Source organism: Asparagus officinalis, chromosome 2, assembly GCF_001876935.1.
Source record: "Asparagus officinalis chromosome 2, Aspof.V1, whole genome shotgun sequence".
Taxonomy (NCBI): Eukaryota; Viridiplantae; Streptophyta; class Magnoliopsida; order Asparagales; family Asparagaceae; genus Asparagus; species Asparagus officinalis.
This window is the reverse complement of record NC_033795.1, coordinates 68,801,297-68,815,863: the sequence shown is the minus strand read 5'-3', so window position 1 is coordinate 68,815,863 and position 14,567 is coordinate 68,801,297. Positions and strand designations below refer to the sequence as shown.

Sequence of the window (14,567 nt, the reverse complement as noted above, 5' to 3'; positions counted from 1 at the left end):
GTTCCAGGTTGTAGAAGAGAAAATTCCAAGACCTCCATACCTTTTTCTTAAGCAGACTTTGTCCTAGGATACCAGAACTGTTTTTGTAGAATGGTCATTCCTCCCCCAAAGAAAATTTCTACAAAGTTCATCAACTTTTTTAAGAACTTTGACTGGAAGAACAAAGCAAGAGGTCCAATATACTTGTATGCCCATAATGACCACTACAACAGAAAAGCTAATCCGCGAGGAACAAGTTTGTCGTTGAAAGTAGAGATTTTCTCGTCGTAGTGTGTTGGCGAGGAAAAAACTTTGGTCACCATTTCCTCGCGGTAGAGTGGTCAAGAAAAGTTTCTGCGAGGAATATTATAATTTCTCGCGAAAACCTTTTTGCGATGAATATATTCTTTTCTCGTTGTTACACTTTAGCCTCGATATTTTTCCTCACCTAATCTCATATCTTTTTCATCGCTAAACTACAGTTTCCTCGCCAATGATACGTGAATAATATTTAATTTATATAATAAAAGTTTTAAAAATACTATTTTTGTCGTTGTAAGTATCTTTCAGCGAGGAAACTCTTCCTCACCAAAGGTAAATCTTTAACGAGAAAATTGATTTTCTTCATTATATGTATCTTTTTCTCGTGGAAACAATTCCTCAGTAAAGGGACTCTAAGACGAGGAAATTTAAATTTGTCGTTGCAGGTTGTACCCTATATTCCTCGCCAAAGAAATTCAATTACGAGGAAATTTACATTTATCGATATAGGTTATATGATCTATAGCGATGAAAATTACTTTTGCCATTATAGGTTGTATCACTATAGCGAGGAAATACACTTTTGTCGACGTAAGCAGTATACTCTATAACGAGGAAATATTCTTTTGACGATGTAAGTATGTAGCCTATAGGGAGGAATATTACTTTCGTCATTGTAGATTATACCGCTATAGCGAGGAAATATGTTTTTGGCGAAATAAGTTATATACTCTATAACGAGGATATATACTTTTGACGACGTAAACATGTAACCTATTGCGAGGAAACATATTTCCGTCACCTTAAGTTGTATTGTCTATTTTGAGGAAATTTATTGTATTATCTATTCCGAGGAAATTTACTTCCATCGACCTAAATATATAACGAGAAAACTTATAATGAGGAAATTTTATTTCATCAATAATAATGATATTACGAGAAAACACTCAAAATATAAATAATTATCATCAATTGTCACCACAGTACATCAAAACAATTAAAATAAATAAAGCAAGCAAGTTTTTACCATAAGTAACAATGCTAGTCTAAAGCAATAACAAGTGCAACACGATCAAAAAAACATTTCTCCAAGTTTAAGTTCACTAAGAATACTAAGCTGATGGATGTTGCCTGAAAAAATTAGCCATAAACTCCTCGAACTTTTTGGCTTGCTCCTCCAATCTTTGGATTACCTTATTTTGTGCATCAATCTTTTGTTGTTGAGTTCCTACAAGTTGTTGGGTCTCTTGAAGCTGTTCTTGCAAGTCTTTATTATTTTCAGACATTTCACTCATCGAAGAACGAGAGAACCTTAATGGTGGTGGTCTAGGGCCAAAACCACAGCCTTTAATGTAGCCTGATTTGACTTTAAGAACTTTTGCATAAATTTCCTCATCTGTCATTGTTCGAGTTCCATCAGGTTGAGTGGTATATGCTCGCATCTTTATCATTTGATCCTATAAGTAAAAAAAATATATCCAGTTCAATCATATGCAACTTCTTAATTACAACCTAATCAATATAATCCTCTTTAGAACAGTAATATCAGTTTCACCTATATTCTTAAAATATTATAAAAGCATGCATCATTGACACGTTACTTACCAATTTTTCCTTTGCTCCTAAATCCCATCCTTTTTTTGTACTTCTATACTCTGTTTCAAAACGATCAATTGCACCTTGCATCTCTCCAGTTTGTGTTGCCTATTGCATTCAAACATATTTTAATTTTCAGCATTTATATATGTACACAATTAAGTTACAAATTTATAAGCAAAACTAAAAAGTGTTTTAAAATTTGCTCTTGGTGTGACATAAATGATTTTGACCCAGCTTTGTGGTGATATGTCAACTTTGACCTATTAAGAACATTCTTCTCAGAGCGAATCTAAAATTATTAAGACATACAGTTAGAAAGAAGTAAATGAAAAAAGAAAAAATATAATACGTGGAGAAAAATAAAAAAAGATATTGTACCTTAAACTTTTCACTAGAAAAATGAGTGCAAAGAAACTCCCATTCTTCCTGAGTCTTGACAGCTTCATATTTGTTTTCAATTGCCTCCTCAATTGTTGAAAAATGCTTAAATGTTTCAACTAATAGCGAAAATTAAATATATGGCCTGACATGTTGTAATTACATATCTCTGGACCCAAGGGAGCGACATGTCAAATTCAAACTTATTCTGTACATGCATAATTTCATGTCAAACTAAATATAAAAAATCAAAGCAACCAATATAATGCCTTTAGCAAAACAAATCATCACTAACCTGCATTCTTTTGATCAAGTTCTTCACATCTGCTTTTTCAATCTTCTTCCATTTTTCCACATTCAGTGGGGCGTAGTTTCGAATTGTGTAACCAATTTTATTTGCAAACATCTCAGCATAAGGGCCTGTAGATCTTCCATTTTCTTCAGTCAGAGTCACAGGTATTTTAGAATTCAATTGGGCTTAATTCTACTAAATTCAGCTCAATTTAACACCACTTACTAGTAGTAGTTCGTTCTGTGGTGACAACAGTACTACTAGAATTCAGTCCATTTGCTACAAAAGTTTGGCATTCTTGATTGGAAGTTTGCAGACGAGTACGTTTTGTACCTATTAGCATACACACTTGTTAGATAAGTAAAAACTAATAGTACTTAAATATTCTAGTAGTAAAATGAAGATTGCATATTTACTCAGATTAGAACCGGATCCATTCCCTGCAGAATTCACGTATGGCAGATCACTAGTTGCTGCATGAGAACGTTTCTTTTTCAATAATTCTACATGTGATTGATTACTTGGTGCATTACCTGTTGTTACATAAACGTTAAATTGATAATAATATTCTAATCAACCAAGTGAATGAATCATGAATTATAAGAGAAATATACACTACTTACCAAAAGTAGAAATCTGAACGGTAGGCGCTTTGTTACGGTACATCTTCTCACTGTTTATTATTAAACAATTAGAATGGTCAAAATGCAAAAGAATGTATTCTTGCTAATGATTGTATCTTTTTCTGGCAGGGCAACTGATAATCAGGTACGTGAAACTTTTAATTACATCTCCAGAAATGCATATCACAGAAATTCTCTTAACTGTAAACCAACTTTTCATCAATACATCTCCAGAAATGCATATCACAGAAATTCTCTTAACTGTAAACCAACTTTTCATCAAAGTAGATTTGTTGGCAAGGAAAATAGAAATTCACAGAAATTCTCTTAACTGTAAACCAACTTTTCATCAAAGTAGATTTGTTGGCAAGGAAAATAGAAATTTAAGTTAATGCAAAATGATTGTCCATTGGTCTGTCAACTGAGTTACTATAGGAATTAGAGGATTTGTTGAGATATTATCTAGCTGATAACTATCATTGTAATTGAGGGTATACGTCTTTTTCTATAATCTCATTTCCCAAAATAATTTTAGTTTACAACACATGAAGTGAGAAATTCCAATAATCTGGACTTGGAGTTGCCATATAAACTAGTGTAGTTGAGGGCTCAGTGGATAAAGTTCATATAACACACCCTTTCGAACCTAACACAAAATAGTGCAGGCTAAAGAAATTAAATTGTAGTTGGCAAGGAACTGTCACTCACTGAGAAACAAACCCCAATGGCTCTCCAAAAAGAGAACAGAATGTGGATGATAATGACAATGTTTGCAAATAGAAACTGCATTTGTCTCCCATGAACCGAACTCACCCATAACTCGTGATACTTTATCATGCTTTTTACATCAAAAGTGGATTCAACTTTGGAACACTCTTATTCAAAATGAAGAGAAGGGAAGGGCTTCCAATAATATGTGCTAAAAAAGGAGATAATGTTGTAAGAACTGTCATAATATGATAAGATTGTAAATTGGTGAATTTGGGGAAAAAATATCCTACCTCCAAAGCTCAATTAAAGAATAGCAGAGAAATCTTGAAGATGATTTTTACGCGGCAGCAGAAGCTTCTATGCTAAGTAGAAATTAAGGAAGTATGTCGGATTTTGATGCAGGGTTATGTAAATGTGTATTTTAACTTATAATAAATAATCAGGCTAGCCTGATGCAGGTGTTGTTTCGCAGCATCCAAAAATGTTTTTAAACCATTGGTGAAGTTAGGGTTGTGAAACCTATCTCTAACATACATCCAACTTCTGTCCATCCTGTACCTATCATCAAAAACAAGGGGTTCCCCCGATTATTTACTTAACATTAGCAATTCAAAGTTAAGAAAGATATGAGGATTAACCCAAACAAGGGAATTTTCATACAACATGTCCTAGCAACTTAATAACTGAATAAAGAAAAAAGACAACTGCATACTATATGGAATTAAGTTTAGTTTGTACACAAAAAACAAATTAAACCATCCGAAAATACACTTTCAGCCATACCAGAAAATGCTTTTGCTTTCTCTGCTATGCTACAACCAAACTCACACATAGATCCTTCACAGTCTCTAGTTGAATGATGTCTGCTAGAGGAGACCTTCAAAATGAACAAACATAGATTTGCTTTCCTGATCAACCAGATAATTCCAAGCTAGCTACATGAAAGATAAAACACAGAGTATGGTACAGCTTCATAATATCACTTGAAGATAGACTTATACCTGTATGTGAGTTTAGATTGCGAGGAAGGAATAATTACATGGGCTACTGGTATACCAGTGAACGAAGAACTAAGTTAAGCTCCAGTTAGATGATTAGCCTGACCAATACACCAACAGCAACAATGAAAAATATATAGATATTTCAAAGTAGCAAATATGAAGCATTTGTCAATTGGTTTGATAGAAAAGCCCATTGTCAGTGAACTAGGATTTGAAGTCCTACATGTTAGGTAAAAGAGTAATCCCACGATATAATAAATGAAAAATTATAATAATGAACACTAAATGTTTCAGAGCACAGAAAGTGGTGACAAGATAAAAAATAATAATATATACATGTGATGCTTGTCCAAGGATCCAAGACTGCCCACACTTGAAACTAAGTAAACATTACTCTCAAGTCTCAAACCATCTATTAATCAATAGAAAACTATGCTTTATATTAGGTGGAGTACAACTGCTTTGCTAAAATTCTAGGCAGAAACTTTTTCTAGGCAGAAACCAGGATGCACATGACTCTTCAGAATTCTCCATCAGGTATTTCACTTGGATAAATCTTTCATTGGTCCTATACTGACCTACGTGATACCACAAATTTTTAATACTTAGTGCGAAGTCATTATTGGTGTTCAAGCTTTTTGGTTGACAGAGTTTCAAGACGCATCAACCCAAAAGAACATTCAACTTTTAACTTCAGAAAAGATTAATATATTCATTTCATTATAGGGTAGTAGAGTTATGACAAGAAAAATGAAGATCTGACCTATTTACTCTTTTTTCACCAAGTAAGAGCAGCATGCTTCCATCCAGAATAATCAATCTCCTTATACATATTTTGAAGAAAACGAAACATGCATGCAATAAAATGTCATTAGCCAATATAACCAAAATTACAACAAAGGCAGTACTTTTACAGCCCAATTGATTCCTAACAACTTTGAATTCTTCTCTACCAATACATGTGCATTCGACAAATTTGTTGACCCCACATACTCTCTAACTATTGTTATGCTAAATAGCCAGGGACTATGACATGTATATACAGGATTACCCAATTGGATTGAACTGACATGATTCAAAGAACTTTTGAGAAGAAAACTTTATGCGCTCAAGAATTAATGATTGGTCAGGATCCATCCAATTTGTAAAAATTAAATAAAAATTAAATACAAATTAGGGCTTTGTTAACAAAGTTAAATAAAAATTTGTAAAATAGATAAAAAGGAAAAATTGAAACCCTAGAGTTTGATGATTGAAAAGGACAGAGATAAAAACCCAATCACTGGATGCTAGAGAGGGGATGGCCTTGAAGTCGACTAACAAGTGGCTGTCGAACGAGGAAATTAAAGGTAAACGAGAGGCGGCGGATCTACAAAAGCGCTAGGTGGGCGAGAAGAGGAGGGAAACGAGGGCGAGAAGGTCGGCGAGAAGGAGAGGCGGCGGAAGTGGGGAGCCGAGGAGAGGAGGCTGCGATTTTGCTCAGGAGAGGTGAGGTTGACGATAAAAAACCTTAGGGCTCAGCGACAAGAGTTTTGGGGTTATTAATTTTGATATTGGAGGCCGCTCTTTTATTTGAGTACCCGCTACTTTTTAGCCAAATTCCCACTAAAATTTTTGAATAATGAGTATATTATTATTTTCTCGCTGATTGGTTTTTTAATAAGAAAATGATTTCTCGCGGGACAAAATCTTTTAGCGAGGAAGCCTTAAATTTGTCGACATTGAATTTGGCGGGTTTTGCATATATTTCCGGTAAACTAATAATGAAGAAACTAATATTTCCTTGCTAATTTATTCTTTTAACGAGGAAAGGGTTCCTCGTAAAACAAAAAAAATTTAGTGAGGAAACTTTTAATTTGTAGTTAATGAATTTGGAGGGTGTTGCACATTTTTCCGCCAAATTAATAATGAGAAAACTATAATTTCCTCGCTAATAGGTTCTTTTTGACGACAAAACGGTTTCTCGTAAAAAAAAAAAATTTAGCGAGGAAATCTTAAATTTGCTGCTATTGAAACTAGCGGGTTTTACACATTTTTCCGCCAAACTAATAATGAGGAAACTATTATTTCCTCGCTAATTGGTTTTTTAACAAGGAAATAGTTCCTCGTAAAACAAAAATTTTAGCGATGAAACTTGTAATTTGCCGTCAATGAATTTGGCGGGTGTCGCAAATTTTTCCACCAAATTAATAGTGAGGAAAGTATAATTTCCTCGCTAATAGGTTCTTTTTAACGATGAAACGGTTCCTCATAAAAACAAAAGCTTTTAGCGATGAAGCCTTAATTTTGTCACCATTGAAATTGGCGGGGTTCTTTTTTTCCTGCCAAACTAATAATGAGGAAACTATTATTTCCTCGCTAATTGATTCTTTTGATGAGGAAATGGTTCCTCGCAGATTATGGATCTTCAACGAGGAAATCATACTTTGTCGCTGTTACATTTGGCGGGTTTTCCTTTATTTTCCGCCAATAGAACAGCGATGAAATGATTATTTCCTCATTAAATATGCATTTCGCGATGAAAAAGTTCATCACCAAAATCGCATATTTCCTCGCCAATAAAATAACTAGTTAGGAGACCAAATCATGATCATCTTTAGTGAGGAACTAAAATTTTCGTCGTAGAAGGTGGTCTACTGTGAGGAAAATATATTCCTCGTAGAAGACCTACTAATATTTACCGAGGAAATAATATTTTCTTCGTCGAAAGTGATATTTGTTGAGGAAAATTAATTTCTCGCAAAAAAATTGGTCGCTAAAAGACATGTCTGTTGTAGTGGACACTTTTTATTATTTGCAATCTCCCTGCATAAGATAATTTTTTAGCCTTCAAGCAGTTCTGAAGTTGACTGGAAACTTTGTTGAGAAGAGGATTGCAATCTTGAAATGTTAGCCGCTTGCACACAAGTGGCATTCCCAGATATTTGATAGGCATTTTACCTTCACAGAACCCCAGGTACTCTTGAATTGTTGCTTTAACAGATTCAGCAACTCCACCATAGAAGATAGCACTCTTGCTAGAATTAGCCTCAAGACCAGAAGCTTGACTGAAGTTGGTGATACATTGTTTAAGTTTCTGTATAGAGGGAAGGTCTCCTTTGCAAAAGAGTAATAGGTCATCCGCAAGTGATACATTGTTTAAGTTTCTGTATAGAGGGAAGGTCTCCTTTGCAAAAGAGTAATAGGTCATCCGCAAATATTAGATGAGATATTTTTTGCTTCCTTTGCAAAAGAGTAATAGGTCATCCGCAAATATTAGATGAGATATTTTTTGCTTTCCACACTTAGGGTGATATTTAAAATCTCTGTCCTGATTCAGAAGGCCTAAACTTCTTGTAAGATACTCCATTGCTAAGATAAACAAATATGGGGAAAGAGGGTCTCCTTGTCTTAGACCTCTTGCACCTTTGAAATACCCATGTAAAGATCCATTGAGAGATATGGAATATCTAGGGGTAGAAATGCATGTCATGATTCTGTTAACCATTTCATTAGGAAACCCCAGTCCTTGAAGAATATCTTTAATAAAATTCCAGCTAACAGTGTCAAAAGCCTTCCTTATATCAATGTTGATCATTACTCTAGGGGAGATGTGCTTTCTACTATAGTTTTTGACCAATTCATGAGCTAATAGGATATTATTTGTAATATGCCTACCCTTAACAAAAGCACACTGAGCATCACTAATAATATATCCCATAACAGATTGTAATCTGTTTGCCAAGATTTTTGAAATGACTTTATATATACAATTGCAGCATGAAATAGGTCTGAAGTCAGAGGGAGTGTTTGGGCATTGTACCTTAGGTATCAAAGTGATTGAAGTTGAGTTAACAGCCCCAAGTAGCTTTCTAGTAGTGAAGAACTCTTCAACAGCTAGTGTAAGCTCATCTCCTATAACAGACCATGCTGACTTGAAGAAAGAAGCTCCATAGCCATCTGGACCTGGAGATTTATTATTAGCCATAGAGAAAACAGCTCTCTTAATTTCATCTTTTGAGATTGGGGCTGAGAGATCCTTGATGTGGTTTTCATTTAAACATGGACCGTTTTTTATAATCCTGATATCTGGAGTTGTTGTTTGAACAGAAGTACCCATGAGTTCCCTGAAATAGGTGATGAGTTCATTTGCAATATCCTCACTTTCTGTAATTCTTCCTCCCATGCTGTTGTTGAGAACTAAAACTCTGTTTAGATGCCTATTTGCTTTGATTATTGAGTGGAAATATCTTGTACATCTGTCACCCTTGATACTCCATTGTATTCTTGCTTTTTGCTGATAAAAAGATAGCTCACAATTCAGGAGCTTATTATAAGTAGACAAGCAGCTCTTTTCTTGGTTTATAAGTGCAGAATTAAAGGGATCATCCTGCAACTTCCTTTGAGTATCCTCTAGTGCATTTTGAGCTCTTAGAACTTGCTCACTAATATTAGCATAATGCTTCCTGTTGACTCCTTCAAAGCACTTCTCAAAAGTTTGAGTTTAGAAATAACTGAATACATTTTGAAGCCATCTACTTGTGTTTGCCATATTGAGTTCACTGTGGGCAAGTAATTGTCATGACTTGTCCACATGTTGAAGAACTTAAAAGGCTTTTTTTCTTTTTTCTCCTCTTCATATATTGAGACTAGTGCAGGCGAATGATCTAAAAAGTTTGGAGTTAATAATTCAACATGACTTGAATTATACTCCTGAATCCATGCTTCATTTACAAGAGCCCTGTCTAACCTGCACCAGATTCTGGTATCTTGATCCTGTTTGTTATTCCAAGTAAAAAAATTACCTAAAGTTTTCAGGTGTAATAGTTGACAGTCCTCTATGAAAGAATTAAAATCTTGTGTGTCTGCATCAGTGAGTGCTACTCCACCTATTTTTTCCTCATCATTGATCATGGTGTTGAAATCTCCACAAAGGAGCCATGAAGAATTCCCAGCATTTTGATGGATTTGTATGAGTTCAGACCATAAATTCTTCCTACATTCTTGCTGATTAAAGCCATATACAGAAGATATGATGCAGTTTATCCTTCCATCCATAGATTTTACAGAACAGGTGATATGCTGTGGAGAGCTGTGCTCAATTTGGATGTTGAGAGTGTCAGGATCCCATAGAATTAATATTCTGGCTTTATTGCCTGCTGCATTTGAAAACCATTTCCATCTGCCAGCTATTTTCCTTGCAACTATTGGTATGTTAGCCTCCTTTATTTTTGTTTCAAGTAAAGCTATGAAAGAAACATGATACTGAAAAATATGCTGTTTTGTCAAATGTGCCTTGGGGGATTTGTTCAATCCCCTTACATTCCAAAAGGAAAAGTTCATATCATTTTGCTTGTGCCCCCCTGTCCATAGTGGAGGGGTCCAGATCACATACCATTGCTGACAAGGGAGAGAATGAATTATTTTTACTTTTTCCCCTTTGCATTTGCATCCATGAAGCTTCAGTGTAAGCTGCTTCCTTATTTTTACTGCTTATTGCTAAATCAGGTTGAAAAACATGCACAACATGCACGGGTCTTTTCTCAGCTGAAAAAGAAAAAAAACTTCCTCTTTCTTTTTGCCTCTCTTCTATTTCAACATTTCCAGGCCCTTGCCCAGTTTTGCATACATTCTGAGCATTCTCTTGAATAAGAGCATCCTTTTCACTAAGATATTGCCCAGTTTTGCCTTGAGCATTCTGAATTTGCTGATGCTCCATAAGGGGGCTCTTCATAGATTCTTTGGCAGTGGCATTAGACACCTGAGTATGTAAGATAGGATCCTTCCCAAATTCCACATGTTTAGGATTATGTATTGTAGGATTTTCAGCATCAGGACTTTTCAAAAGATTAGTTTCGACATTTTTACTTGAATGAGAGGTATTTTTAGGGACCCATCTCTGAGTTCTGGCATGTCTTCTACAATATTTAGTATCATGCCCCAATTGCTTGCACAAATCACACCATCTAGGCTTCAATTCATAGTGGATTATTTGATCTATCATTTTTCCATTTGGTCCTTGTATTGATATATGATCAGGTAGCTTAGAAGGCATTTTCACTTCAACAAGTAACCTAGCATATGATAACCTCTGTCTATTAGCAGTGAGCTTGTCTGTGGCAATTGGCTTGTCAATCACACTTGCTATTTTACTCAAGCATTTAGCATTCCACAGATTCAGCCTTAGACCTGGCAACTGTATCCACATAGGATAGGTATTTTTAAAGCTCTTCTCAATTTCATCATCAATAGTCCAATGTTTTAGAAGAATAGGTCTTGAACCAAAGAACCAAGGCCCATTTTCAATAATATCAGTCATTTCTTCATTAGTATTAAATCTGAATAGGAAAAGTCCTGATTTAAGCAATAGGATTTCTGGAGAAGCCAAAGGAGCCCAAGCTTTCTTAATGTAATTTTCCATATCTTTGAATTTTGCATTGAGTCCTAGAACCTGACCTATGAGAGATAGTTTCCATATAGATTCTTCTTCATTCCACTCATCTTCTTCAAAGATCACTGAATCTTTTGAATTAGGTGGAATAAAATTCAAAGCCATTCCATTGCCTGCCTTTCTATTATCGACAAAGAAGCTGATCCAGCTTTTTTTTCTTCCATTTTTAACAGGATTCAAAGAATTCTCAGGTTTTGAGGAGTTTAAAGGGGGGAATTCATCATTATCTTTAGCACAATTCACACCAACAGGATTATTACCTTGATCTGCATTTTCCAAATTAGTTGAATCCACAAGGGAATTCAATGTAACAGAGTCTATTTTTCCATTCAGAGCTGAATCTAGTCGATCAGAGTCTTTATTTATTGAAATATTAGCAAAATTATGTGAATCAAAAGAATCGACCTCTAAGACTTCATCATCTGCCCAGGATATACTTTTAGAACTACTCACATCATTTGAAGATCTAACCGAGAGCAGGGACTTACAGAGTTGACGAGATTGGAATCCAATCAGTTGAGGAGATTCCTGCGGTTTAGAATTCATCAGAAATTTATCAGATTTTAGAATCTCTTCCATAGATTTCTTCATCCTTTCACCACGAGGACCTGTCGATCCCATGATTTCTGCATCAAAATCTTCATCTTCTAGAATAGAATTTGAATCAGATTGAATCCCTGGAGATTGCGAATAGAGATTTGAAGATCTCAATCCTATACTTAGGATCTTTTTACCGCTATTTTTCTTTTTCCTCACCATCAAGAACTAGGCGGGGGTGTACGTTAGCAAGAAAATTTTCACTTGCTAACGTGCACCATGGAGCTAACCGCCAGCAAATTTAGTTTTTTATTGTTTTTTTATGTTGGTAGCCATGTTGCATCTCTATAGTTGCTTGTTATGTTACGTGAGTACTTCTCTTTGGTGTCTAACATGTGCCGTACCCGTACCCAATACTTAAACTTCATTGGACACTCCTTGTGTATTTCCATACACTTATTCAAATATGTAATTAATTATATACTACATGTTTTATGTTAAACACTCGTGATATACTTTTTAGAATACATTCTACACTTAGACGTGTAATTTTTGAAACTTTTTGCACATGACTTGGGTTCATTTTAGCAGGTACCTATTTCAAAACTATAATTATAAAGGGTTTTTTGGATATCAAGTAAAAAATAGAGCAATTTTCTAATTTAGAGATCTATGCTATAAAAGAAACATATAAACATTATATAAATTTATTTAATAGCACTAGAAATGAAAAAATAATATTGATCTCATATAAACTATTAGAATATATACATGTATGTGTAGCCATACTGTTGGGAGCGCGAGGCGCTCGTACCGCCGCGGAAGCTAGTTTATCCCGAGAGAAAACAACCCTAGTTCAAGTTTAAGTCAAACTCAAACTAACCAATACAAGCAATGACGAATACACAAAATAAACAGTAAGTAAATGAGACAAGACAACAGATTTACGTGGTTCGGCAAACTTGCCTACGTCCATGAGAGCCACACACTTAATTTCTTATTTAACCATAAGAAATTACAAAGCTTATAAAAGAGAGGATCTCAAACTTGAGATCTCTCACTACACCAACTAGTCACTGTAATAAATGCTACAGGACTTGAGTAATTTTTCTTGACCGAAAAATTAATTCTCAATTCAAGTGAGAATTCCGCTGGAGATAAAAGCTGCCGCCACAGAAGAAATCCTCTTCTGTTAAAATCGCGATCTAAAGCTGCTCACTCAATTCGTGAACAGGGTTCCCCTTTTATAGGGAAACCCTAGGGCTTGATCAATCCAGCTGTCCATAGCTGGCATCCACCACAGGCGAAGAAGAAGGCACCATCAGGCGAGCTCCTACAAGCGACAGGCGAGTTCCACGCTCAACAGGAGAAATCAAAGCTCCCCCCTTCGAACAGGCGAGCTCACCAATCCTTCAGGTAAGACTGCGCCTCACCTTCCACACCCGCAGGCGACCCCAGCTCAGGCCCCCAGCTCAGGTGATTTCGTCCTCGTCTTCAAGCCCTCGCCTGTCCACGAACGCCTCTATAGACAAGCTCTAACGCCCGATTCTCCAGGTGCGTTCTCCTTCTCCTTCAATTCTCCACCTCGCCCATTATTTGATAGACCTTAAATTTTGGACTAACATCAGAAGAACATCACGAACGCCAACCATGCCAAACCAGGCCAAACCAGCTACGCAACTATACCGCGGTTGCCTACGTATCCTCCACTGGGATCAAGCTAATCGTAGTTTTGTAGTTGCCCTCTTGGGTAGATGAACACGGGCTGATATGAAGCAAGTCTAAGCAATGCTAAAACTTGCTACATGTCACCACCTTGGTTAACATGTCTGCTGGATTCTCATTCGTGTGCACCTTCATGAGAGAAATATCACCTTCTTCTATGACATCCCACACAAAATGATACCTGACGTCGATATGTTTGGTACGAGCATGATGAACTTGATTCTTAGCCAAATGAATTGCACTCTGACTATCACACCACAAGTTCACGCAATCCTACTCAATCCCTAAATTGTCTAACAGACCCCACAACCATAATGCTTCCTTCACTCCCTCCGTCGTGGCCATGTACTCAATCTCTGTAGTAGAAAGTGCCACTGTAGCCTGTAACATCGATCGCCAACTAACTGGAGCCCTATGTATACTGAATACATAACCAGTATTAGATCGCCGTCTGTCTAGATCGCCGTCTAGATCACCCGCATAATTTGAGTCCACAAACCCATCGATCTGACATGTGTCTCCACCAAAACACAGACCCATATCCGCGGTACCTTTCAAGTACCTCAGGACCCATTTCACCGCTTCCTAGTGTGCCTTTCCCGGATTCGCCATGAACCTACTGACCACACTAACCGCCTGTGAAATATCTGGGTGTGTACACACCATGGCGTACATCAAACTGCCAACTACGCTAGCATAAGGAACATGCTCCATGTGTGCTTTATCTCCCGTTATAGTGGGAGATTGTTTACCCGAGAGCCTGAAGTGTGGAGCCAATGGTTTCGCCACCGACTTTGCACTTTGCATCCTGAACATTGTGATCACCTGCTCTATGTAGCCCTTCTGACTCAAGAACAATTGCCGATTCGCCCGCTCTCTTCTAATCTCCATACCTAGTATTTTCTTAGCAGCGCCCATGTCCTTCATCTCAAACTCTTTACCAAGTTGAAATTTCAACTTATATATCTCCACCTTACTTCTTGAAGCAATAAGCATGTCATCCACATACAAAAGTAGATAGATATGATCAC

At 36.3% G+C, this 14,567-nt stretch overlaps 1 protein-coding gene across 6 annotated transcripts; it reads right to left on the bottom strand.

Annotated features, from left to right (window-relative positions):
* LOC109831572 lies at positions 1,216-6,317 on the bottom strand. Of its 6 annotated transcripts, none has more exons than XR_002244465.1 (9): positions 5,608-6,317; positions 4,845-4,942; positions 4,627-4,720; positions 3,133-3,182; positions 2,926-3,042; positions 2,735-2,842; positions 2,513-2,655; positions 2,218-2,425; positions 2,040-2,128 (listed from the first exon to the last, which is right to left on the bottom strand). XR_002244465.1 is itself a non-coding variant. In XM_020398915.1 (8 exons), exons 5-8 carry the CDS (start codon positions 2,283-2,285, stop codon positions 1,353-1,355), a joined length of 576 nt encoding a protein of 191 aa, XP_020254504.1. In that variant the 5' UTR covers positions 2,286-2,425; positions 2,513-2,655; positions 2,735-2,842; positions 2,926-3,042; positions 3,133-3,344; the 3' UTR covers positions 1,216-1,352. The 6 variants fall into 6 exon arrangements, 3 of the variants coding, with proteins under 3 accessions (XP_020254504.1, XP_020254505.1, XP_020254506.1); XR_002244466.1 differs by having other exon boundaries at positions 6,120-6,317; XM_020398915.1 differs by lacking the exons at positions 4,627-4,720; positions 4,845-4,942; positions 5,608-6,317 and adding exons at positions 1,216-1,697; positions 1,846-1,944 and having other exon boundaries at positions 2,036-2,099; positions 3,133-3,344.

Excerpts from the sequence above, each read along its gene's own strand:
- LOC109831572 (XM_020398915.1), bottom strand. The coding sequence starts at position 2,285 with ATGAAGCTGTCAAGACTCAGGAAGAATGGGAGTTTCTTTGCACTCATT. Across the intron at positions 2,100-2,217 it reads TTTCTAGTGAAAAGTTTAAG|GTCAAAGTTGACATATCACC; the intron begins GTACAATATCTT and ends TGTTCTTAATAG. Across the intron at positions 1,945-2,035 it reads TGTCACACCAAGAGCAAATT|GCAACACAAACTGGAGAGAT; the intron begins TTAAAACACTTT and ends TGAATGCAATAG.